This window comes from Gymnoscopelus microlampas (genome assembly GCF_963454915.1).
Source record: "Gymnoscopelus microlampas genome assembly, chromosome: 4".
Lineage (NCBI taxonomy): Eukaryota > Metazoa > Chordata > Actinopteri > Myctophiformes > Myctophidae > Gymnoscopelus > Gymnoscopelus microlampas.
Genome location: NC_139941.1, coordinates 56,795,839 through 56,823,338, shown reverse-complemented (window position 1 = coordinate 56,823,338; position 27,500 = coordinate 56,795,839). Strand labels below are relative to the sequence as shown.

The following is a 27,500-nucleotide window of genomic DNA, read 5'->3' as shown; positions in this document are numbered from 1 at the left end:
TGATGGGTGAGATAATCATCACTTTATCATATAAAATACAGTGATGGGTGAGATAATCATCACTTTATCATATAAAATACAGTGATGGGTGAGATAATCATCACTTTATCATATAAAATACAGTGATGGGTGAGATAATCATCACTTTATCATATAAAATACAGTGATGGGTGAGATAATCATCACTTCATCATATAAAATATAGTGATGGGTGAGATAATCATCACTTTATCATATAAAATACAGTGATGGGTGAGATAATCATGGTCAGTAATAAAACGTAGGGCACTGTGGTAGACTGCTTCCAGAGGCTTCAGTGTGATGAACATCTTAAATTTGCCAGTAAGAAACTGTGTCAAGCTGTACAAGTTTCTTTGTTCAAGGGTTTTTACCTGATTCTATGATCTCTGTTGTGTTAGTGCCGGTCATTAAAGACAAAGTGGGTAAGATAAACAGCTCCTTAGCCTTAGCCAGCGTTTTGTCCAAAGTTATGGAGACAATTATACTGAGTAGACTTGAGAAGTGCATCTTGTCTATCAATAACTAATTTGACTTCAAACGTAAGCATGGCACTGATATGTGTATTTATGGAATCACTGGCAAGGGCAGCTATAGACGATGTTTTAACTCTGGCAGTCAATGAGTTAAGTTTAGTGTTAGACATAGTTTTACTGAGGTTACGTTTAGGAATAAGGTTAGGTTTAGACATAGTTTTACTGAGGTTAAGGTTAGGAATAAGGTTAGGTTTAGACATAGTTTTACTGAGGTTAAGGTTAGGAATAAGGTTAGGTTTAGACATAGTTTTACTGAGGTTAAGGTTAGGAATAAGGTTAGGTTTAGACATAGTTTTACTGAGGTTAAGGTTAGGAATAAGGTTAGGTTTAGACATAGTTTTACTCGCGATAAGACGCGATGTCAGCTTGTAGATCTGCTATTTTCAAATAAAATAGGGCTTAAGTAGTTAATGCATGTTTTATAATATAATAATGTATTTCTGCAAAGTAACTAAAGTTTTCAAATACGTTTAGAAATACTTGGTGGCGACCGTTCTGAGGTCGTTGGATTTGACCCTGGGACGAGCGTGTTTTGGGAGCAAGCGTTCTTGTATTCGTCCTAAAAACAACAACAACAACATAATAACAATATAATAACAACAACAATAAGAACAACAATAATAATATAATAACAACAACAATATAATAACAATAACACACTGTACCTCCGGACATCTCCAGATATGAAGGTGAAGGTAAGGGCGTGGCCACCAGGTGGGCGGAGCCACGGCTCCGGTTGGAGATCCGGTGATGTCTGAGGAACAACCCACTGGAGTGGAGTCTGAGCGCCCCTTCATCATCCTCATCATCATCCTCCTCCTCCTCAGAGCTCCTCAGATGCACACAGATGAAGATGCTTCTTTTACTAGAGCAGGAAAAACACATCAGTATCACCATTATTTATAACCTTTTCCTCCATTACCATTAAACATTTAAATACATAAATAGCAAAAATAGGGCTTGTATATCCACTATTTTCTCCATTTTTGCCACCATTGTAAAACAGAAAATAATTAATTTGAACACTTATGTTTTTATTTTACATTATTCTGGGGCTGTGCGATGCACATATCTCAATATGTATGCCAAATATCTCAATAGCTCTACAATATGTATAACAATATATTTAAATTCCAGACATCTTGTGTTGTTTATAGCAACTAAAGACAGTTGCTTCCTACTCAAACGTACTTCATCTGAACATGTTTAGTGCCAGGGAGCCCCATATACTACATTTGTGTTGTTACAATGTTTACAATATTACACATTTTATTTCAACATTTGTTTGAAAATAGCAGATGTATACAGTGTGTAGGTTTAAATGTCTCATGTGGTCTATAAACTACATTAGTAGCTTATTTTCATAGTCCTGGTTGCTTATTTCTCTCACTAAATCACCACTGCTTGGTGGTGGAAAAAGTACTCCAGTACTGAAACATAATAACATAAACATAAATAACATCACTCTGACACATGACAGACATATCATGACAGTCATGAAGGAACTTCAACCTGGTTTTGTCTCTTTCTCCATTTACAACCCGTACATCTACATAAACGTTCACATTTACAATATAAAGTGCTGACCTCATGGCCACGGATGTTAACATTATGTACGGGCCCTCAGAAGTATCCGTATCTTCCGTATTGTTTAATAAAAAGCATTGTAATCCGATTGGTGGCCATTTTCTTGATGTGCTTTCAACTACGCGCACCTATCGGTTGGGAGGTGTACTGCACTCTGATACATTATAACTCGATGAGAAAATGGCCACCGATCGGATTTAAATGATTTTTATTGAACAATACTGAAGATACGGGTACTTATAAGGACCCGTACATAGTTGTAACATCCATGGCCATGAGGTAAATACTTTATATTAAAAATATGAACGTTTATGTAGATGTACGGACTGTTAATGGAGAAAGTGCAAACACCAGGTTGAAATTCTGCCATGACGCTCGCGACAGACAAGCGTCACGTGACCCATGGCTACACTGCTTGTTGACATGTTTGTTTACCTTCGACTCCCAGAGGAGGAGAACAGCAGGAGGAGGAGGAGGAGGAGGAGGAGGAGGTGTTCATAAACAACACATTAAAGCTCTTCCTGTCGGCCAGCGCGTGCAGAGGGTTGATGTTTGATGAAGGAAACCTCTCACCAAGCGACACCAGAACCACCTCCACGGGCGCCGCCATCTTGAATGACGCAGTGCGTAAACGTACGTGCTGAGGTCATGACGTATGATGACGAGGCAACGTATGTGAGAGAGAGCCGCCTAGTGTAAGAAAATACCCAAATGTTTTACTGAAGTAAAAGTATCAATACTGTCCAGTGGTGGCCTAGTGGTTAGAGGGGCGGGCTTGATACCGGAAGGTCCCTAGTTCGATTCCCCAATTCATCTCATCAATCATGAATCACCGCTGAATAGCCCTTTAGCAAGGCTTCCATGCAGGGTCCGGCTGGAAACAAGTTTCGTACTTAGTCCGACACCCTGGGTAAACAACAAGCTTTGCTTTTAGCTCAGATATTTTACTTAAGTAAAAGTAACATTACCACAATATAAAATATACTCAGTTACAAGTGGCATGGCCTGTGTTCAAAATGTTACTTGAGCAAGAGTACAAGCTCAGAAAGCCTTGCCAGACGTTGTGAGCTTGTAGATCGGCTATTTTCAAATAGCCTATGTATAAAATACGACTAAAGTGGTTAATGTTTGTTTTATAATGTAATAATTTATATCGGCAAAGTCATTAGTAACTAAAGTTTTCAAATAATTGTAGTGGAGTAAAAGTACGATATTTGCCTCTGAGATATAGTGGAGTAGAAGTAAAAGTATTGCCTAGTCTGTCTGTCTGTCTGTCTGTCTGTCTGTCTGTCTGTCTGTCTGTCTGTCTGTCTGTCTGTCTGTCTCTCTCTCTCTCTCTCTCTCTAACTGGTGATGTTTAATAAAAGAATGATCCTGAATCCTGATTGGCTAATGAGTGAATCAGGAAGTGAAATTAAAGTTTGAGGAGTTTCCTGTCAGTAGCTTCAACCACACACACACACACACACACACACACACACACACACACACACACTCTCTCACACACACACACACACACACACACACACACACACACACACGCACGCGCACACGCACACACACACACAAACACACACGATTTTAGCCTCTGTCAGGAGGGGGGAAGATTTTGTCACAAGGGGGTTGGGGGGGGGGGGGGTGGACACAAAAACTATGGAAATCTGACTGTATTATTTTACACTATGGAATTGCAAATAATAGAGCATATTCACCAGATATTTACGGGTCCATTTGGTTCCATTTGTACACTCTCAGAGTTATGGGGGTCCTTGCAAATAAAACATTTGAGAACCACTAGTAGGACTCCTAATGTGTCATATATAGTGTCGTAGTAAATCAGAGCCATACATATTCTGAAGAAAACCCAGAGACTTGACATTCAGTAATTGGGTCTTATGATTAAAATAAGAACATTATAATGGTGTGTAAATGAAGAATTTGGCACGGACACATTTGTCTGTGTACGGACATATTGATGACCCCTGGGTTAGACATGCGGTGCATAAGGTACAGTATATACATAAGGTATATAAGGTACAGTATGTACATAAGGAGACATAAGGTTCATAAGCAGCAGCTATATACATGATTCTGTGCAATAATCCACTCTGTCGTCTTTCTGGAAACAGATGATGTAACATCATATCTTTAATCTGATTGGCTGATTCTTCTAAACTATAAAACGAGTCCTCCTTCATTCTCTTTCAGACTCCAGAACTTCTCTTGAGGTAAACATGTGTTTATTCTGATCTGTTTATTCTGATCTGTTTATCTATAATATATTAGAGTATATTTATATTGTTATATTTATATTATTAAAACATACAGTATATTCATATTGTTATACATACACTATATGTATCTGTTGATACATAAAATATATCTATATTGTTATTAATATAAATACACATTATGTCTGTTGATTATATACTGAATAACGTACTGTTATATTGACATATCAAATATACATACAGTTTATTCATACACGCACACACGCGCACGCACACACACACACACACACACACACACACACACACACACACACACACACACACACACACACACACACACACACACACACCTCTCATGTGACACTTTGATCACATGACCAGTGTGTTTTTAAGAGATGATGGTTTCAGCAGTGAGATGTAATGAGGCTTAGATTGATGTTTAATGAACATGAACAGCATTTTACCAGCGACGCTGAACACACACACACACACACACACACACACACACACACACACACACACACACACACACACACACACACACACACACACACACACACACACACACACACACACACACAGTGTGTTGTGTCATTTAAGCCCTGATGATCAGGGCCCTTCTGGTAGTTCTAGAGTCAGGTTTACTCTACCTAACAACACTAGTAGGAGCTAAATGTGTTATTTTTATTATTAGTAGTATTGTGCACTGGGTTAGATAATTAGTTAGGGAAAGTTAGCCTAATGTCTGACCAATCTGTAAAATAAATGATTACCACTAGCTTTCTTCACAAACATGTTCATAAAGGTGTCTACAAACACCTCTCAATTTGTTCCAACCCGAACTCCCTTGGGAAACTTTGTGGGAGCCAATCAAAGTTGGGGTACCCGGAGGGCCTGGAAAAAAAACTGGAACAATTCAAATTGGGATGTCTAGTTACAGGTTTTCAGGGGTCCTGAATCCAGTCCAACCCTTCGTTTTTAGTAAAAAAAAATTACTCTTGGCCATAAACGTGGCCAAGAGGTTAGGGTTAGCAGGGTCCTATCCATCAGATTGTGGTTGCTGTAATTGTCATCTACCTGGGCCCTCTCAGACCCCCACCTTTCAAGCAATGCATTCTGGGATAGGTATTAAAATGTCACAGATCACAGAAGTGAACCTTTCAGGTTCTGTTTATTCAGCTCTCTGTATCTCTGCTACACATCACTCTATAAGCCATATCTCCTAAACTGGTGGGTCAAACTGTACAACCAACATGTCAATGTGTAGTTATGATTCCTGCTTTCATATGACATGACAACATGTCAATGTGTAGTTATGATTCCTGCTTTCATATGACATGAAAACATGTCAATGTGTAGTTATGATTCCTGCTTTCATATCACATGACAACATGTCAATGTGTATTTAATCTCTGGCTCCGTTGCCTTGATCACAGCGAAACTGTGCACACACACTCCCTGGATGCCAATTCAGACCCTCTGGCCTAATTTTTTCACATGGGCCTGTTATAGCGCCACCAGGAGGCTGCTTTTTGCAAAGCACATTTTTTAACAGTACTCCTATAGATTTTGTCCAAACGTCACGCGAATCGGTACACAGTATCTCTATAGTCATCAAACAAAACGGGTATTTCAGATTTTTCATATTCCATCCTGATTGGCTAAAAATGGCTTCCAAAGTTTGCAGGAGTGCTCCGTTTTGAAAAAAATGCCTCAAATCATGAACACAGCATGCAATTTCGGTGACATTTTGCAAGCACATTCCCACTAGGCAGAGACAGAAATGCCACTTGAACATTTTCAAATCAGCCTCATGGTGGCGCTATAACAGGCCGATTCGTATTTTTACCTATAACTGCACAAATCTGTGTAAAACTTTGTTTGCACACTCCCTAGAGGCCAAGGAAAACCTTTGCCCTGCATTTTTCACATCTGGCTTTTATAGCGCCAACAGGAGGCCGACTTATATAAAACTATTTTTAGCGCGCTAGCCGCTCTATACCTTTAGGTATAGAGCGGATCCTGCTCTATACCTGACTTTGTCCGTGTCCGTCAACGTTCTGATTGGTCAGGTCCGTCAACGTTCTGATTGGTCAGGTCCGTCAACGTTCTGATTGGTCAGGTCCGTCAACGTTCTGATTGGTCAGGTCCGTCAACGTTCTGATTGGTCAGGTGCGTCAACAAAGTGATTGGTCAAGCTTCACATGACACGTGGCTATAAACACATTATAAACACATATCGTTGACAAAATGTATCAAAGGCACCGCTACCTTCACACAGGGTGTGATTTTTTTATAATATTCCTTCAGATTTTATCCAAATTTCACACAAATAGGTACACGTGATCTCTATAGTCATTTGATCAAGACGGATCTGTTAGATTTTTCATATTCCATCCTCATTGGCTAAGATTGACATTGACAGTTTGCACGAGTGGCCCGTTTTGAACAAAATGTTGCAAATCCTGAACACAGTGTCCGATTGCGGTGAAACTTTGCACTCATATTAGCACTACGTTGAGGAACCAATGCCACCCTTTCAACATTGCCCTATTATAGCGCCACCAGGAGGCAGATTATTATTATTTTTTAAATATAACTCCTACAAATGTTGTCCAAACATCACACAAATCAGTACAAATGATCTCTTTAGTTATGTGATCAAGACGGATCTGTCCGATCCGCCTGATTTTACAAATTCCAGCCTGGTTGGCGAATTCCGAACATTGCTGGGCCACAATAACCTACCTGACCTGGCGGACACCTGTGCTTCCAGGAGCACTTTTTCTAGTTCTGATCTGTTTATTCTCATCTGTTTATTATCATCTGTTTATTATCATCCGTTTATTCTCGTCTGTTTATTCTCATTTGATTATTATCATCCGTTTATTCTCATCCGTTTATTCTCATCTGTTTATTCTCATCTGTTTATTCTCATCTGTTAAATTCAGTTCAGTTCTGATCAGTGATGATGAAGATTACAGCCACCCTCCTCATCCTCTCCTCTGTACTTCATGTCAAAGCGATCCCAGGAAGTAAGTACATTATATTTATGTTATTAAATTAACCCATTGAGGCCTGAGGATCCAATTCTGCTAAATTGTCTTCTAAATCCCAACAGTTTTCTGAAAAACATATGTTTCTATATCAGTGGTGCTCAAACTTTTTCATGTCAAGGACCCCCAAAATGATATGTATATGGCCACGGAACCCCATCTCAAAATATTCAGTTCCAGGGACCCCCAAAAGCAAAGATTTGAGTAAAAAATGTTTGCTTTAAAGGAGAGTTTCAGTCATTTTAGGTGTTTGCTTTGATGTGTCGCTAATCACTCACCAACATACCAGGGGCAGTTGACTTTTTCAATAGAAGCCCCTGTTGTCCATTGTGGAGACCCCTTCCACTGGCATAATGGAGTAATGCGGATATAATCTGAGTTCCCAGAAGTTTTCGCCGGCTCGGCGAGGAACTTCTGGGCCAAACCCCCTGTATTTGTGGGCGGGATGTACGTCACGCTCTGAATCTGAGCGGACACGCCTCTTACCGGTTGCAACTCGTCTAAAAAGTCCGACGAGAGGCAAACAGCAGTACACAACAATGGCGGTCGAAATTTCTCAAGGGGAAATTGCTTCCCGTCGATCCTATTTAGATGCAACACCCACTGCATGTGGATCCCGCCCCCTATTCTTCATTGGCTGTTGATTTGAATCACAACGCAGTAGCCGCGCCCCCGCTGTCCAAACTCCGAGGCAATGCCTCCCAAACTAATGCGGATACAAAAAAATGCCTATTTTAGCAGCTCCAAAGTTCGTTGTTTCCCCACTAATTGTCATTATGCAGTGTCCTGACACTCAAACATGCACTGAATGTCCCTTATGAGCTACCGTTCATGCAGAACGACATGAAGCTAGTCCTCGGTGTTGCCAGATTCTGTGAGAAAAACAAGCAACCAGCACACAACCACATTAGCAGGCCTGTGGCCTGCTAACAAGCTTGTATATTGAGATCTACAAGCTCTCAATGCGTCGCGATGCGACGCATTGTGAGCTTGTAGATCTGCTATTTTCAAAAGATTGTTATACAATTGAAAACGTGTGAAATGGGACATTCTGCATAATGAGTACTTTCTACTTTTGGTACTTTAAGTACATTTTGACACCAATACTTTTTGTACTTTTACTCAAGTAAATTAAACATTCTGTACTTGTAACAGAGTATTTCTACGTTGCAGTATTGATACTTTTACTAAAGTAAAACATTAGAGTACTTTTTCCACCACTGTATATTATATTACATTATATTATATAATGTTATGTTCACATCCTGAAATAAATCATTATGAATCTGTTTCATAATATTATAAAAACATTTAAATCTGTTGAATAAAATGTTTGACAGGAAGATACTTCTAATATTCACCTTTAGAACCAAACATGACTGTTTAACATGATGATGATGATGATGATGATGATGATGATGATGATGATGATTGTTATTTGTATTTAATGTCATCTTTGTTTTATTTCCAGTGTTCCATGAGGACATTAATCTCTTTAGCTGTTCAGACACAGTTAAAGACTCATATAAAGAGTGGATGCAGGCACTGGATGGTGAAGTGTTGTACTACGCAGACTTCAACAAAGGGAAGATGGTGGAGCCTCAGCCTCCGTTTGCAGATCCAATCACCATGGCAGGAGGTTATGCAGTAGCTGTGGATCAGCAGCACTACTGCAAAGACCAGCTGGACGCCATTCGCACTGCCTTGAAGAAACCACCAGTGAAAGGTACATGAATACTATGAACACAATAGTTATTAACTAAAACGGTTGAATATATTTAACATGAATGTAAATCTTTAACCCATTCAATCCGGGAACACATATCTGTCATTTTAGATTTCTTTGGCTGTTCAAAAATAGCAGATCTACAAGTTCATAGCGCGGCACCGACTGCTGAGCTATGAGCTTGCTGTACATCTGCTATTTTTTTTTAACTGTTAGGATTTAGAAGACATTTGTAGAATCCCCAGAAGCAAATATTTGAGTTACAAATGTCTGCTTTAAAAGTATATATAACTGCTCAAAGAAATGTAGGGAACACTTTGATCTCTTATTTATTTAGAGTTTTCATGAACTGTGTACATACTGCTAACACAAACTGCTCAAAAGAATTAAGGCATCAAAGTGTTCCCTTCATTATTTAGAGCAGTATATATTCAAAGATTTGCTCAAACTTTCATGATTTAAAAAAAATAGCAGATCTAAGCTCATAGCGCGGCACCGAGTGCCACGCTATGAGCTTGTATATCTGCTATTTTTGAATAGCCAAAGAAATAAGAAAAAATAGAAGCCCCTCAGAGCACAAGTCTCCGCCAGGTCAGGTAACATTTCACGGAACTCGCACGATTTGAGGAATTTTGTTCAAATGGACCTATCCTGCAAACTTTGGAAGCCAATGTTAGCCAAGTAGGATGGAATATGAAATATCGGACACATCCATCTTGATCACATGACTATAGAGATACAGATGTGCCACTTCAAAACTTCACATGTCCTGCCATCGCCAAGACAGTACATTTTCAGGGGATTCCCAGGGCAATAAGAGGGACAAAGAAGGGCATTTAAAATGCTGAATTATTTTGATGATCACTGCTTTTATGATGCTAATTAATTTGAGCAACTGGTCAAATCACCTTTCGCCTCATAATGAGTCTGACACCTTATTCAACACACATTATTTTGTTCTCATGTATATGGATGTCTGTTGAAGGGAAAAACGGGGGTGTGTAGTGACAACTTCTTTTCAGGGGCAAAACAGTGCATTTTAAGGGCAGAAAAGGGAGGAAAAAAATGCATTTTCAGGCCACTTTCAGGGAAAGAACAGTAACGTGTGAAGTTTTGAAGTGGCACATCTGTACTGTGTACCGATTTGCGTGATTTTTGGACAGAATCTGAAGCAGTAGAGCAAAACATGTGTTTTACAAAACTCAGCCTCCTGGTGGCGCTCTAAAAGGCATATGTGAAAAATGCAGGGCAAAGGTTTTTCCTTGGCCTCTAGGGAGTGTGCGTGCAAAGTTTCACGCAGATCGGTGCAGTTATAGTTATATAACGTGTTATAGCGCCACCATGAGGCTTATTTGAACGTTTTCAAGTGGCATTTCTTCCTGGGCCAAGTGGGAATCTACGTGGAAAATTTCACAAAAATCGCATGCTGCGTTCATGATTTGAGGCATTTTGTTCGAAATGAACAAATCCTGCAGACTTTGGAAGCCAATTTTAGCCAATCAGGATGGAATGTGGAAAATCAGACAGATCCGTGTTGATCACATGGCTATGGAGATACTGTGTACCGATTTGCGTGTTTTTCGGACAAAGTCTGTAGGAGTAATATAAAAAAATGTGTTTAGCAAAAGTCGGCCTCATGGTGGCGCTATGACAGGCTGATCTGAAAAATGTGGGTCAGAGGTTCTGCTGTGGCATCCAGGGAGTGTGTGTGCAGTTTCACAGCGACCGGGCCAACGGTGGCAGAGATTAGCTGGTCGCAGACAGAAGGACGGACACACGGACGGACAGGGGCCAAAACATACTCTCTCGCCATGCCTTTCGGCCTGGCGGAGACAATGACATTCAACTCAACTCAACTCAACTCAAATGTTATTTATATAGAGCACATTACAATGACCAAGGCCAACCAAAGAGGCACAACACATCAAAATAACAATGTTATAGTTCATACAGTGCAAAAATACAAAATACAAGCAGCGATTAAATATGCATAGCAGAAAATAGTGAGGTAGAGACAATGGTTGTGATGTAACTGTTTAACTGTGTTCAAAGGCCAGGGAAAAGAAGGTCTTTAATAGTGATTTATAAATGTCTATGGACTGAGAGGCTCTTATATTAAAGGGAAAGCTATTCCAGAGCCTCGAGGCGGCCACAGTGAAGGCTCGGTCACCTCTAGACCTTTTGTTAGTCGACCTTAGGGGTCTTTGATGAGGTCATTGAGGAAAGGCGGGGCTAGCCCGTTACGTGCTTTAATTAGTTTTTTACAATGGTTCTTAATCACTTGTCCCTTTCACCTGAAGACACTCCCTCGTCTCTCACAGTGAGTTACAGTCAGTGTGTGGGCTGCTAGCAGTGGTGGAAAGTAGCTGAGTAGATTTACTTAAGTACATTTTTGAGGTATTTGTACTTTACTTGAGTCTTTCAGTTTTCAATACTTTTACTTTTATTCCACTACATCTGTGATCCAAATATTGTACTTTTACTACACTACATTTACTTTAAAACTTTAGTTGTTACTTTGTAGATTTTGATTATTATTACAAAACATTCATTAACCACTTCAGCCCTATATACATTTTGGCCATTTGAAAATAGCAGATCTACAAGCTCACAATGTGTCGTGATGCGACGCATTGTGAGCTTGTAGATCTGCTATTTTCAAAGGATTTTCATACATTTGAAAACTTGAAATGGGACATTCTGCACAATGAGTACTTTTATTTTCGATACTTTAAGTATATTTTACTTTTGTACTTTTACTCAAGTACATTTTGAATTCTGGACTTTTACTTGTAACAGAGTATTTCTATATTGCAGAATTGATACTTTTACTTAAGTAAAACATTTGAGTACTTTTTCCACCACTTGCTGCTAGTAGCCCCGCCTGCCTCCTATTACACACACAGAGACACACAGACGCACAAACACACGCACAGGCACACACACATGAACCTATTTTAGACTTTATGTAGTGACATGTTTGGCCGATAGGGGGCAGTTAGCCTAGTGTTGATATTATACAGATGATAATAATACTGAACATTTTTAATTGTCTATTTCCAGATGGATATGTGTACTATGAGGCTGGCCGCTGTGTGTTTAACTCCAGTGAGCTGAAGGACATACAGTACATATACTCAGCGAATTTCGATGGTGATGAGTTCCTCAGGTGGGACAGTAGAGTAGATCAGTATGTTGGATACACTGAGTTTGGTGTGAAGCAGGCAGAGCGCATGAATAAAGATCCTAGAGAACTGGCTTGGATCAGAGCAGAACGAGAGAGATACTGCAAATACAACATTGAGATCCGCTACTCCGCTGTTCTGAACAAGAGAGGTGAGCTGATCTCAGAGCAGCACTCAACACTCATCACCTCATAAACTATAACATGACATCATAATAAATCATTCTATTCAGAGATGATTAATGGTGTTAATATTGATCTGATAATGATTATAAAACATCCCTTTGTCTGGGCCGTAGCGTGACGGTCCAGGCACCCCAGGCTGGGGTGCCTGGACCGTCACGCTATACTTTCCCTATCCCTCTCTCTAAAAAACAAACATTCAATCCGGGGATGCATCTCTGTCATTTTAGATTTCTTTGGCTATTTTAGAAGATTTTTGAAAATGTGTGCAAATCCTTGAATGTATATATTTTAAAAGGAACATTTGTAACTCAAATCTTTGCTTCTGGGGGTCCCTGGAACAACATATTTCACAACATTTGCACACATTCTCACGATTTAAAAGAAATAGCAGCTCTACAAGCTCATAGCGCGGCACCGAGTGCCGCGCTATGAGCTTGTAGATCTGCTATTTTTTTTTAATATAGCCAAAGAAATCTAAAATGACACAGATGCTTTCCTGGATTGAATGTGTTAATATTCTCAGAAACATTTCAGATCCTCTTAAACACTAAAGCCTGATTTATATTGTATCCTAACATGCTGTCACACAGTGGAAATAGCAGATCTACAAGCTCACAACATGTGGTGTCACCAAGGGGCCAGCTTGATATTTTTACATTGACTCTAATACTGAAGAGACAGTTCATATGAATGACCTGTAGTTTCACTGTTTTACCCCTGCTGGTGTCACAAAGAATATTCTCTCAATGTAAGCGGATGGGTTTTGACAAACTTTAGACTTGATTTTCTTACCTTAATAAACATTGTCATAAATACTATATGCTTCCAGTCGCTAGTTTAAAGTCTCCTTTCAATCATCATGATATGTGTTTTGGTAAATTATGGTCCCATTTATTTTAAAACTGATGATACATTTAAGTAGGGTATGCTCTAGGAGGGGTGGGATGATTTGATTGACAAGCTAAACAACCAATAGCATTCATTCCCTGCCCCTGCTCTTGATTGACAAGCTACCCAACCAATAGCATTCTTTAGGGATTGACTTCATAGAAATAGTCACAAGTAAACCAAGAACCTATCATGAGTCTAAACAGTATAATATCAAACAAAACAATTATCTGTACATTGAAACTATACAAACTATAGGATGCCAGGTCAACAATGAAGAGAAGGGAGAAGAGTCTAGGATGTGTGGAGCGTTGTCCAGGGTGTTTTAGGGAAGGTTCAGACAGCTTCCCTGTGTTAGCTGATCTGAGTGAGCGGGAGGGGTTGTAGGGTTGGATCAGGCTTGAAGATATGGGGGTGTCATACCTTTGGTTGCTTTGTAGGCCAGTGTTTTGTACTCTGTGAGGGCAGCAACTGGGAGCCAATGGAGGGAGAGGAGAACGGGGGAGAGGCGGGAAACATGAACATTTTGGCTGGTTGAAGACCAAGTGTTTTGCGTCTTTCTGGATCATTTGGATCTCATTTGGATGATATACAATTATTAATGATAATGACATGTTCCTCTGACTGTTAATGATAATATTAATAATGATAATGATAATAATAATCATCTTTTTTAGGAGTGGAGCCCAAAGTGAGACTGAAGTCAGAGACTCCCCCTCGTCGTGGTGAACACACTCACATGCTGAGGTGCAGCAGCTACGACTTCTATCCTAAAGTGATCCTGGTGACCTGGTGGAGAGGTCAAGAACCTTTGACCTCTGGTCTCTCCTATGCCGATGTGTCTGATGGAGACTGGTACTACCAGTACCACTCCTACCTGGAGTACACACCCAGGTACACACCTAACAGACACCTACACATAGAAATACACACCTCTACTGATACTGCCAGTACCACTCCTACCTGGAGTACACACCCAGGTATACACCTAACAGACACCTACACATAGAAATACACACCTAATAGACACCTATACATATATTCTTTAAAAAGAAAACACCATTGGGCCATTTTCACTTGCTGAAAATGGCCCATTAATTGGTAGGCTAATACTAAATCACACACACACACACACACACACACACACGATTCCTCCCGAGTCCCGACCATGTTTATCACCAGTCCACTCCAGACACAACCACTCAGCAAGCTCGTCATCGTGCACGTATGACGAACGCACACAGAGACCCGTGTACGAGCGTGTTATACATGAATACACACACAGGAATACACTATAATGTGTGTATCTCCTTACTAAGTTTCTTCTGCCTCTTGCCTTCCTATTTTTCCTGCAATGGGGAGGGAATAGTGGAATACACAATAAACACTAGAGCAGAGGAGAGCCCAGCGGGGCATTCACGCTCCTACACAAACATTGTCAAACAAGTTTTTTTTTCTCTATAGAATAAAATATTAACAAAGACCAATGGATCAATGTGTTGAATCACGGTGTGTTTCAGCGTGTAGATCGGCTACTTTCACAATCTATCCTAATGTTAGTGCTAATTAACAGCTGCTCACTCTCTGCCAGACCGGGCGGGGAGGAGGGGCCGCTTCAGCTCTGAGCAGATCCACATGGACACACATTCTACTTCATGATTATTTTAAATATCAGTATAAACTTAACTTATTCTAATGCTATTGTGTGTGTGTGTGTGTGTGTGTGTGTGTGTGTGTGTGTGTGTGTGTGTGTGTGTGTGTGTGTGTTACAGATCAGGAGAGAAGATCACATGCATGGTGGAACATCCCAGCCTGACCGCGCCTATCAAGATGGACTGGGGTCAGTTACTGTAATCTACTGTAATGTGTTACACTACGCTCTGTTTTAAGGGTTAAAGGATTATTCTCTATTTGTACCTGAAGGTATATTTGTTTTGCTGAAAACATTGATCAGCTTAGTTTACTAATGTCTGAGAGAATCATCAATTATAAAGGTCTGAATATAATATAATATAATATAATATAATATAACATAATATTTGTATTGTCAGATTTCTCCACGCCAGAGTCAGTGAAGAACAAGGTGGCCATGGGAGCATCAGGTCTGGTTCTGGGTCTGGTCTTGTTCCTGTCTGGATTCATCTACTTCCAGTGGAAGAAACGAGGTGATTAACGTGTTTAATTAACATGTTTCATTCATTATTATACTACCAGTGGAAGAAATGAGGTCAGATCAACAGAGGATCACATGACATGTGGAACCCTCACAGAAATGCAAACAAACAAACAAACAAACACACACACACACACACAAACAAACAAACAAACATGTAAAGCCACAACCTAAACTGGTTTATATTGGTTTAGAACCTTAACCGGTGTAGACCAGTTTAGACGACCAAGTTAGAGGTCAAAGTGTGTTCTATGTTGTCACATTTAGCTTTAATACATCAGTGTTACATTTAGTCCTAAATAAGAGTCAAATGTTCACATTAGTTCTGATGCAACATGTGACCCTGATGACTGAACCCTAATGTTGTTGTGTTGTTGTGTTGTGTGCATATTTATGCATTTTATGGAGAAATACACACATTAAAGTACATAGGATTTATTTGTGTGTCTCTCTTCTTCTATCAGGTCGTATTCTGGTGCCGACAACCAATGACGATCTTTAGACTCCTCCCACACACCCAGGTTCACTCCCTCTTTATTTTTACTAAACTTTGTTTATTTGTTATATGTATAAAAGTGTATAAAACTATAAAACATACACAAAACAACATGCTTGTGTAAGAAGTGAAACAACTAGCCTGGTAAACCTTCCTGGTCACTTGAATTCACATTATCATGTGTCTTCTGCTTCCTTTATTATAATAATGAATCTAATAATAAAAATGAATAATCAAATGATTTGTTGTATCAGACAACACTGATGACAATGTATTGACAAAGTATTGGTCAAATGTTGTTTGAATGGACTGAGTTGTTTCTACTTTGATGGTTACTGTAGTTGCTGGGAGGCTGCTGGGAGGTTAGGTTTTTAACTAGTTTACTAATAACTTGTTCAAGATCTATTAACTATGTATAGCATCGTTTTAAATCATTAACCACTAACAAACATTTAACCAGTTATGAATAACACAACTAATCATTTGAGAATGATGAATTTACTATTATAAAGGAAGGTTATTCTAAATTGTTAACATGTTCACACAGTTAATACATTCTGATTCTTATTGGTTTATTGTCTTTTCACAGAACACCTGGGTGTGTTTTTCAGAGAAGCAGAGAGTCATCGCTGCTGGTAGAGAGGAGTAAATACGTGTGTGTTCATTCAGCTTTTAAATAATCATAACAGCAGCACAATGATGACATCATCAATCTTTTTAAATAATCACAACATTAGCACAATGATGACATCATCAACCTTTTTCACAATGTGTAAAATGTGTCCTTTAAACAATTAATATAATTATAATTGGCTAGCCAAAGCTAATGATAATTAGTGTGCGGACTCTGTCTTTTCCTGGTGTTTCGCCCAGGTCGACATGGTTTTGAGGTGAGGTTAGGGTTAAGTTTAGGTTTAGGCATAGTTTTTGGGAGGTTAAAGGTCAGGGTTTAGGGTTAAAGTTAAGTTTATAGACGTAGTTTTAGTGAGGTTAAAGGTCAGGGTTGGGGTTGGGGCGCCACCTGGGCGAAACACCAAAGGAAGAGGGAGTCCCAATTAGTGTGGGCGGTTCATCAAATTACTTTGTATAGTTTCTGTCGTCAGAAAACACAAATATAATATTTCAGTTCTACACTATATTGAAACATTAAATAAATGATCACACACACAATCAGAGTTCTTCATAACATTAATATTAATATCCATCTGAATGGAAGTCAGTCATGTTTGTGAAAAAGGTTTTATTATTTTATAATTGACCATAAGCCATTTATTATGTAATCATTTATAATGTGTGATAATTCATGTGTTATAATCAGTTTCCCTGTGATGGGTGGACCTAAACCCTCTAGGGTGGTCTGAGGTGATGGGTGGACCTAAACCCTCTAGGGTGGTCTGAGGTGATGGGTGGACCCGGGTCCACCCAAATTAGACAATGGTGGGCTACCACAGTCTAGGAAATGAATGGGAAACACTGATGGCATGAAATAATTTTCATTTTAAGTATTAATTCTTCATTTTTAAATGTAATGATTTGTAATCATGAGCAGGGGAGCAGATCTCATTACAACTTAGGAGGGAACCACAAACAAGGAATCTTCTCATCAATAACATCCCCAACATAGAGTTAACGCTAGGATTTTAAACTAACTAATAATGTTCACAATGATTACAGTTTGTCTGACATTTGGTATAAAAAACAAAACACCAAATCCATGTTCAATGCATGAAACAAACTATAATGTTATGATGTAAATAATCCATTAGAGGTTGACATCACATGATTTAACTACAAACACATGAACATGCCTCCATGTTTAACTGCAGGTTTTACAAACATTGATTCTTTCACATTCATTCAAATCATTTGAGATTTGATTATATTTTGGTAAAAGATATTCAAGCAAAATCACAAAACAACTTAAAGCCAGGATAACACATTAAAGCGTAATGAAACACTTGTTTACAATGTGTTCCTGCAGCATAACTAAACATAAATAAAAATAATAATAAACATAAATAGTCCAATAAATGTATTTTAATTCAAATTATTTGAGAAATCTAAACTAAACAGTCAGATGACCTCTGCACAGCAGGGGGTCTGACAGGACACACTGAGTTAATGATATTTACAACATTTAGGTTTGTCTGTTTATCTGATTTAATGTTGATGAGTTGAAATAGACAACACAGCACTACACAGTACACACACAACTTCACTCATTAAACTAGTTAACAGCTCTATGGAGAAGTGATGATGATGATGAAGTGTCCTGATCATATACAGTATTGTGCTTACTGTATGTGAGAATTATTTCAAAAGTGGAATCAGAATCAGAATCAGGTTTATTGTCACATCACAGGTTTACAAGGTAAAAAAGTGGGTGAAATTCATTTTTGTACATCATTTAAATATAGATTTTGAATGATATTATTTATTTAAAAACACTTTATTGGAGGAACATGTCAGACATGTCCCCTCCTTCCCCCCTGGGATCTGCACCCCTGATCATGCAGTGGCGTCAGTTCAGCAAAAGCTAAGGTATGGCAATGTTAGGGTTGCCAACCCCCAGAGATTAAAATAAGGGACACCTATCCTGGGCGCACGGCAAAGCAGCGCGGCCCCCAAAACATTGGGGGTTAAACCACGCAAATGCATAGAAAGCTATGCAGTATACCTATAATACAATGGTCTTACACCGGCATTAGGCTACTCTTCACCATTAAAAACTAAATATATATATATATATTTTTTGGAGTCAAGGTATGGCACCTGTCCTACCTTGCCAAACCCAATTGACGCCCCTGTGATCATGAATGGTTTGAAGTTCAGATGTTAGATTTTGGCTTTAATTTGCTTGGTTTGAATGGAATGTCACAATATCAATAAAGGAATAAGAAACATAATTGGGCCTCATGTTTTCTTACATTTCACTCATACAGTATTTGATCTTAACTGTCTGTTAAGAGAAAATACAAGAGAAGCCAACCTCCACATTCACCACATGTGTTTTTCCCCAGGTGTGCTGAACCATGTGTCCTTTCCATGTCCTACCTGAAGGCAGCCTTCAAGATCATTGTAAAACAAACTTTTATATTACTCCTTCAGAGTACACATGATCTTTATAGTCATGTGATCAAGATGGATCGGTTAGATTTTTCATATTCCATCCTGATTGGCTAAGATTGACATCTAAAGTTTGCAAGAGTGGCCCGTTTTGAACAAAATGCTGCAAACACAGTGGCCAATTTTTTTATATTACTCCTACAAATGTTGTCCAAACATCACGCAAATCGGTACACATCTCTTTAGTCAAGTGATCAAGACCGATCAGTCCAATTCTTCACATTCCAGCCTGATTGGTGGATTCCGAACATTGCTGGCCCACACTAACCTACCTGACCTGGCGGAGACCTGTGCTCTTTTGCCTCATCTTGAATGGGTGTTTCCTGATAAGGAGATACCGTAGGTTTTTAACTTCTCTTTATTTTTATTATTCAAATATCCTCTTATAATGAGGTAATTTTGCTTTGGAGTTACACTAAAATAAAGCAGTCATGTAGGCTTTTCCCCGTGAGACTCAGACAGGCTGCAGTTAGTCCTGTGGAGCGTGGGGTTTATATCCTCAACCCAGATTGTACATAACTAAACTCTACTGTATATACAGTAGGTGTTGGAGACCTCGCTGGCCATGACATGATAACAGCGGCTCCGTCGCGCCGGTCCAAACTCCCGAAAATGCTCTCGCATAAGCGCCAGTATAAAATAGCAGATCTACAAGCTCACAACGCCTGCCGATGCAATGCGTTGTGAGCGTGTAGATCTACTATTTTCAAACAGCCAATGCAGCCAGATCTGCAATCTTATCTGAATGACTGTTAAAGCAGTTTGTTTAAATGAGTTTATAAAATGTTATATTTTCACAGGGATTATTAATTAGTGTGTTAGATATACATGTTGGAGTGGATACATGTGTTCAGATCATAGACTGTATAAATGAGATGGACAAAGCCACTCCGCTGCTTTCTACAGACCAGGCGGGGAATGAATGCTATTGGTTGTGTAGCTTGTCAATCAAATCATCCCGCCCCTCCTAGAGAATAGCCTACTTTATCGTCAATTTTAAAATAAATAGGACCATAATTTAGCAAAACGCATATCATGATGATTGAAAGGAGACTTTAAACTAGCGACTGGAAGCATATAGAATGTATGACAATTTTTATTACAGTAAGAAAATCTAGTCTAAAGTTTGTCAAAAAACCCATTCACTTGCGTTAAAATAAATCTTTCTGACACCGCAGGTCGGCGCAGGGTAAAACAGCGCCACTCTGGCCATTTTGTCGGACTCATCGTAAATATCTAAGACAAAGCTGCTCTGCAGGTCTAGGATGGAACAAACGGGTTCAGCCAAAGACAACAACAGCCTCAGACCTGACGTGAGATCTGAACGGGCCGTTAGGCTGAAGTCAAAGTCAGGATATATTGATAAATGCTGAAAGTTGCTGTGATCTCGCCGTACGCCCATTATTTGGTCTGCACCGCGTTGATAAATGAGGGCCAGTGTGCTGGGGCTCTGGAATGGCCCTCCCCTCCCCTCCCCTCCCCTCCTCTCCTCTCCTACAAAACACTTGAACCTTTTTATCAGCTTGACATTCAAAACAAACTTTATTCATATAAAATGTATGTAAACAAAACAGAGCTAAATTCAACAGAGTAATTTGGTGACTGATTGGATCTTCACTGTCTGTCTGTCTGTCTGTCTGTCTGTCTCCAGTGAGTCATCCAGTCAGTAGATAAACAGTCAGTAGATAAACAGTCAGTAAAGAACCAGTCAGTAAAGAACCAGTCAGTACAGTAGAGAAACAGTCAGTAAAGAACCAGTCAGTAGATAAACAGTCAGTAAAGAAACAGTCAGTAAAGAAACAGTCAATAAAGAAACAGTCAGTAGATAAACAGTCAGTAAAGAAACAGTCAGCAGATAAACAGTCAGTAAAGAAACAGTCAGTCTACATGCGGCAGGTCTCATGGAAAGCCTCCAGGGTCCTAAAGTCTCTCCATGTTGGAGGAAGTCCATCCTGAAGGAAACGCCCACAGCGCTGACAGGAGCCCTGGAACAACTTGATGTACGACCTCAGCCACGTCTAACACACAACATATACACAACATATACACAATATATACACAATATATACACAACATATACACAATATTACATATGGGTTAAAGTTCTCTACATGTTCACAACACGTCACACTGTCATCATCATCACATCAGCACTATTCATAACACTATTGATAACTGTATTCATAACACTATTGATAACTGTATTGATAACAGTATTGATGACCCATCATGAAGGAGCGGACCACCACATCAGAATGAATGATAACTGATCAGTAGTATTAGGGGTGTCACGATACTCGATACGTATCGAAATCGAACGGAAAATGACGTAAATGGTGGTAAATGGTGCATTTATATAGCGCTTTAAACCAAAGCGCTTTACATTGATTGTGCCATTAACCCATTCACACACACATTCATACACCGATGGCGGAGGAAACCATGCAAGGCACCAACCTGCTCATCGGGAGCAATTAGGGGTTCAGCGTCTTGCTCAAGGACACTTCGACACTAACTCAAAGGGAGCGCCCCAGCCCGGGATCGAACTGGGAACCTTGCGGTTTTCCAGTTCACTCTACCCGGCCACTCTACCCCTGAGCCACTGCCGCCCCTGCCGATACAGTGTATCGAAATCAAAAGCCGTATCGCGATTACAAAAAAAATACTCCCGCGCATGCGCACATCCGATTGCACGTCCGGGTGAAGCCATGCTGGAGCTGCTGTTGTGTTTTTCCGTGCATCGCGCATGCGTGCTTACGTCGGGGGAGGAAAAAAAATACGACACGACAAACCCACACACAGTGCACTGCAGACCGCAGAGGAGTTTGGAGGAGAGACAGAGAGAGAGACCGCTGTAGCGTTGCGTCTGTACTACTACTTTACATTTCACCATGGCCACTGCTGAAGCCAGCGATGGTAATGATGATACACAAACGGAAGAATTGGAAAACCCTCCCGCTTCCTTTAAGTCAAAAGTCTGGCAATATTTTGGCTTCCCAGTGAATTATGAGGGCGCCCGACGTGTTAACAAAGCGGCTACCGTTTGTCGATTATGCTCCACACGTGTACCGTATCCCAGCTCAGGCAACACGTTATATATTGGGATGCATATTCGCAGGCATCACAAAGACATTGATCTGGCCGGTAAAAGGATGACACAGCCAACAATTCCAGGCTCTTATAGAGCCAAACTCCCACATCTTTCAACCCACGCTCAACAAATAACGAGCGCAGTTGGGGTGTTAATAGCATTAGACATGCGACCCCTTTCAGTGGTGGAGAACGCTGGGTTCAATCATTTGATCAGTGTCCTAGAACCACGTTACGAAATGCCAAGCAGATCGCATATGAGCACAAAAGTGTTGCCTGCCTTCTATGAGAAGGTGAAGGCACAAATGATAGAAGGGCTGAGCCATGCAGAATTAATTGTCTTAACAACAGATGGGTGGACCTCCAGAGCAACAGAGAGTTACATCACCATAACAGCTCACTACATTAATGAGAACTGGGAGATCGAAAGCCCAGTACTTCAAACGCTCCCAATTTATGATGCCCACACAAGTGAACATTTGTCTAAAGTAGGGCTTTCACCAACTAGTCGACTAGTCGACTAGTATAACCACTAGTCGACCTTTTTGGTACTAGTCGAATAGTTGATTTAAAATATATATATATATATTTATTTATTTTTATTTTTTTTATTTTTTTGGTAGGCCAACAATATATCAAGCTAATCTTAACTAGATTATAGTCACCACTGCACAGTTATCTTTTAAAAATGACAAATATTATAAATGGAACAAACTCAGTCACACGTGACACATGGGCGGGCACCGGGCACCGGGACACGTCACATACTGCTGCCTACCTAACTTCCCGTTCTAAACAAACATGGCAGCAAACACAGAAGCAGCAGGTGCGCCGGCAGCCCCTGCTAAACAGGCTCGTCGTTCGTTTGTATGGCAGTATTTCAATGAAGATGTGGAGAAAAAAACGGTGCAGTGTAAAATATGCAAGGTTACACTGAAGTACAACAGCAATACATCTAGTATGCAGTACCATCCGAGTAAAAAACACCCGCTTCCTCAAGACAGCAGCGCCGTCGCTGAGAAGAACACTGCCCAGCGGCAGACTACAATGGGAGATTATTCCCAACGACCGCCGGTCACACAGAAGAGAAAACAGCAGATAACAGAATTACTTGTCAATTTCGTCGTCAAAGATATTCGACCAGTCTCTGCTCTTTCTGGAGAAGGCTTCAGAGAATTAATCAAGTTTTTTGAGCCAAGCTATAAAATCCCGTGTCATTCTACAGTTTGGAAAACTATTGAATTGCAGTACAATACTGTGAGAGCCAAAATTGCCAAGGAGATGGACGATAAAAGTGTCTCACTAACTACCGACCTGTGGACGTCTTGCACTATGGATCCTTATATTACAGTGAGCGCTCACTACATTACAGACCATTGGGAGATCAAATCAAGAGTGCTCCAGACTACCACCATGACAGAGAGACACACTGCTGTTAATATATCCGAAAAGCTGACAGAAACCATCGGGGAGTGGAACTTAGATGTTTTTTGCACTGTCCATGACAATGCAAGCAGCATGAACCTGGCAATGGAGCTTTGTGAAAAGTTTCCCAACCACATTGGATGCACAGGACACACGCTTCAACTAGCCATAAAAGCGGGGTTAACTTTACCTGAGGTTGTGAAGACCACAGATGCTGCTCGACGTCTTGTCAGGGTTTTTTGTCACTCATCAGTTGCACATTGTGCTTTGAAGAAATGTCAGGGAAGCCTGAATATGACAGCCCACAAACTTCAAAACGATTGCGCGACCCGCTGGAATTCCACGTTCACCATGGTAGAACGTCTGTATGAGCAGCGCATTCCAGTCCAGGCAGTTCTCAACGATAAGGACACAACGAAGGAGTCCCAGAGAAAGGCCCTCTCCATGAAAAACTGCCAGTGGGATTTAATGGAGCAGCTGATCCCTGTATTGAGGCCTCTTGCAAAGGCAACGACAATAATGTGCGGACAGGCACACGTCGGGCTCTCATTTGTCTACCCCGTCCTACTAAACCTGGTTGACAACACACTGAAAGCCAATGAGTCTGACATGGTGACCACCCGCAAATTCAAGGATGCCGTGAGGAAACAGCTCATAACACGCTTCAAGTTGGAGTCTGATGGTTTGGCTAAATCTGTCCCAGCGGAACCGGAGGACACCCCACGTCCACGTGGAAAAAAGGCGAGACTGGAGAGTGACTTTAAAGAACTGTTTGGACCCAATTACGAAAGCGTGGAGAATACGCGAGAAAGCACGGTTGCAGAAGAGCTACGGGATTACACACAATCAACCCAAATACCCACGATGCAAAACCCACTTGCTTGGTGGGCACAAAACGAGGATCGTTTCCCCCGTCTTGCCAAGCTTTCCAAAAGCTACCTGGCTATTCCAGCCACCAGCACTCCAAGCGAACGTGTCTTTTCCCTGGGAGGGAACACAGTCACCCGACTGCATCCTTCCCACGTTGATAAACTAGTCTTTCTTAACGCAAACCAAAGAGAAGGCAAGGTGAACATAATAAACGAGGAGGACACTCAGGACAGTGACAGCGAGTCTTAGTCTAGCCGTGTGTTACTGACCAACAGGTGGATTGGATTTATTGTTGTTTATTTTGTTTAACGAGAGACACGGCAGATACAGTCATTGTGGTGAGTCCAGTTTTCATTTCTTATTATTGTAGCAGCTAAAATGGAGGTGGATTGTGTGGCAGTGATGAAATGCTGTTGCTTGTTTTCGTTCTCACATGTGTGTTTGTTGTGAATATATCCTTAAACCTAGCTGCTAATGAATGCCGTGCCCAGTGTGGCCGGACTCATTTGTTAACGACTCATGTCCAGTTTTCATTTCTAAAGGTTGTTACACACCGGGGCGATTTTTTCGTGCGAATAATGTGTTTTTTTTTAAAACCTTATAAAGTCAATGGAGTCCGAATTTTGCGTATATTCGCTATATTCGCCGGTTTCGCCCGGTGTGTAAGGACCTTTATTGTTGTAGCAGCTAAAATGAATGTGGATTGTGTGGCAATTGTGAAATCAGTATGCTGTTGTTGGTTGTTGTTTCTCACAGACTCACACACGTGTCCTTGTTGTGTATATATCCGTTGCCATGGCAACCTAGCTGCTACGAATGCCGTGAGCCAGCGCGGCGGGACTAATTTGCTTATATTTTGTTAACTGTTTTTATTTGATTACTATTTATTTTCGTTTGATGTTCAGAAACTGTGATGGGCTACTACTACATTGTGTGGGATGCTGTAGAATGCTTGAACTTGCCGTTTTAAAAATACAGTTTTCATTGTTACTCAGAACTCTTCTCTCTGCGTCTTTTTTATTACATAATAGGTAAACTTCGACTAGTCGACTACTACTGGGTCAAATGAGTCGACTAGTAAAAATCATTAGTTGTGAAAGCCCTAGTCTAAAGGATAATTCCTTTTAACAGGTTGTTCATGAAAGTCCTTGCGGTCTTGTTTCCAATGAGAACCTGTGAGCAATTAGGGGTTAAGAGTCTTGCTCAGGGACAAATTTAATTTCATCGACACATATGCTGGCCTGGCCTGGAATCGAACCTGGGGTAACCAAGGCCTCTGGCTCTCTAGGCGGGCTCACTAACCACTCAGCTATGGCCGCCCCTCTGATATCCTGAAGAAAGCAGCAGTAGAATGGAAATTAGACAGACCCAATGCAAAGATCCCTGTGACAACAGATAATGCCAAAAACATAGTAAATGCCACAAAAGAGGCTGGAATGTCGCCACATGTAGGTTGTTTTGCACACACAGTGAATCTGGCAACACAGAAGGGGTTAGGAGTTAACCAGATGTCCCGTATTCTGGGCAAAGTCAGGAGGATAGTTGCTTTTTTCCACCGCTGTACAACTGCAGCAGCTGTCTTCAATAGCAAACAAAAGTTGCTAGGACTTTGTAAGGAACTTGAAACCCCTCACAAGCTAATTCAAGATGTTGTGACACGGTGGAACTCCAGCTATGAAATGATAGAACGCTACTTAGAGCAGCAAGTGGCAGTTTATGCTGCTCTCACAGAGGACAGCGTGAAACAGAATGTGAAGGACCTCATCACCCTCACTGATGCAGAGATTAAAGCCATGGAGGCGGTGGTTCAGGTACTGAAGCCCTTGAAAACAGTCACTACTTTGCTAAGTTCTGAACAGCAACCCACTGTATCTATGGTCCTTCTCCTCCAACACACAATCCTGACATCTATGAGACCCAGTGAAACAGATTCACCAACTGTGAGGGATATTAAATCTGCTATAGCAGGTGACTTTAAGGAGAGGTATTCAGACCCAAAACTTCAGAGCACTGCACTAGATCCTAGGTTCAAGTCTCTCCCCCACCTGGATGACTTCTCTCGGAGTGAGATCTTCAAAACTCTGGCTGAGAAAATCTTGCAGCAGCATCCAACACAGGTATGTATATGTATATATGTATATATGTATATACATATATACTGTATATATCCCACACAGGTATATGGTCAATTAATTTAACAAATAAATCTTAAGATTTACCCAATATAAAAAAGTCATGTTAAATATTAAAAGTGATATAATTCTTCTAAGATATAATTAGTTTAAAGAACATTTTAATATTTCATGATAGCACAGTAAGCACACCAAAAATGTCACCACAAATGGCCTCAGGAGGGAAGCATAGACCTCTCATTTATTTTATCTGTTTTGTGTGACCTTTGACCCAGGCCTCTGGAGAAGAGCCCAGCCAGAGCCCTGCAGAAGGTTTAGAGACTGCATCTGGAGCCCCCCCCCCCCGCACCCGCCCCCCCCCAGCAAAGAAAACAGCACTCAGTGAACTGTTTGGCAATTTCTTTAGCACAGCCCCCACCACATCAGTAGCAGGAGCCCCCAAACCATGGCCTGAAGTTGTGGAAGAGGAGATTCAGCTCTACAAGATGGTCAAAGTCACCTCTCTAGATTCAAATCCTCTGAAATGGTGGAAAGACAATGAGCAGTCTTATCCACATTTAGCAAAGCTCTCCAAACATTATCTTGCTGTTCAAGCAACAAGTGTTGCAAGTGAGAGAGTGTTCTCAACAGCAGGAGACATTGTGACAGCTCAAAGGAATGCCCTCACTCCAGAACATGTGAAAATGTGTGAAAATAAAAAGTGAATAGTATGGCTTAGCTTATTATTCACATGTCTTGTTTGTTAAAGCTCTTACCTGTTCAAACAATGTGAACAT

The 27,500-nt window shown here is 40.5% G+C and overlaps 4 protein-coding genes across 5 annotated transcripts in view; 3 read left to right on the top strand and 1 right to left on the bottom strand.

Moving 5' to 3' along the window:
• The window catches only part of LOC311043227 (HLA class II histocompatibility antigen, DQ beta 1 chain-like), a gene marked incomplete at its 3' end in the record, with an annotated part of 165,661 nt that overhangs the window by 40,252 nt on the left and 97,909 nt on the right, over nt 1-27,500 (top strand). The window lies entirely within an intron of this gene.
• The window catches only part of LOC311044503 (uncharacterized protein), a 253,501-nt gene that overhangs the window by 155,385 nt on the left and 70,616 nt on the right, over nt 1-27,500 (top strand). The window lies entirely within an intron of this gene.
• Nucleotides 7,319-16,730, top strand: LOC311043230 (H-2 class II histocompatibility antigen, E-S beta chain-like; the record flags this gene model as incomplete). The annotated part of the gene is made up of 6 exons (XM_084054406.1): nt 7,319-7,407; nt 8,900-9,154; nt 12,218-12,490; nt 14,090-14,306; nt 15,185-15,252; nt 16,693-16,730. Exons 1-6 carry the CDS (start codon nt 7,341-7,343, stop codon nt 16,728-16,730), a joined length of 918 nt encoding a protein of 305 aa, XP_083910532.1. The 5' UTR covers nt 7,319-7,340.
• LOC311043433 (mediator of RNA polymerase II transcription subunit 27-like) overlaps nt 20,974-27,500 on the bottom strand; it is a 22,496-nt gene continuing 15,969 nt past the window's right edge. For both annotated transcript variants that reach the window (XM_084054671.1, XM_084054672.1), the window contains exon 9: nt 20,974-21,225. In XM_084054671.1, the coding sequence (XP_083910797.1) occupies nt 21,091-21,225 (135 nt within the window). In that variant the 3' untranslated portion in view covers nt 20,974-21,090. The remainder of the gene's footprint in view (nt 21,226-27,500) is intronic.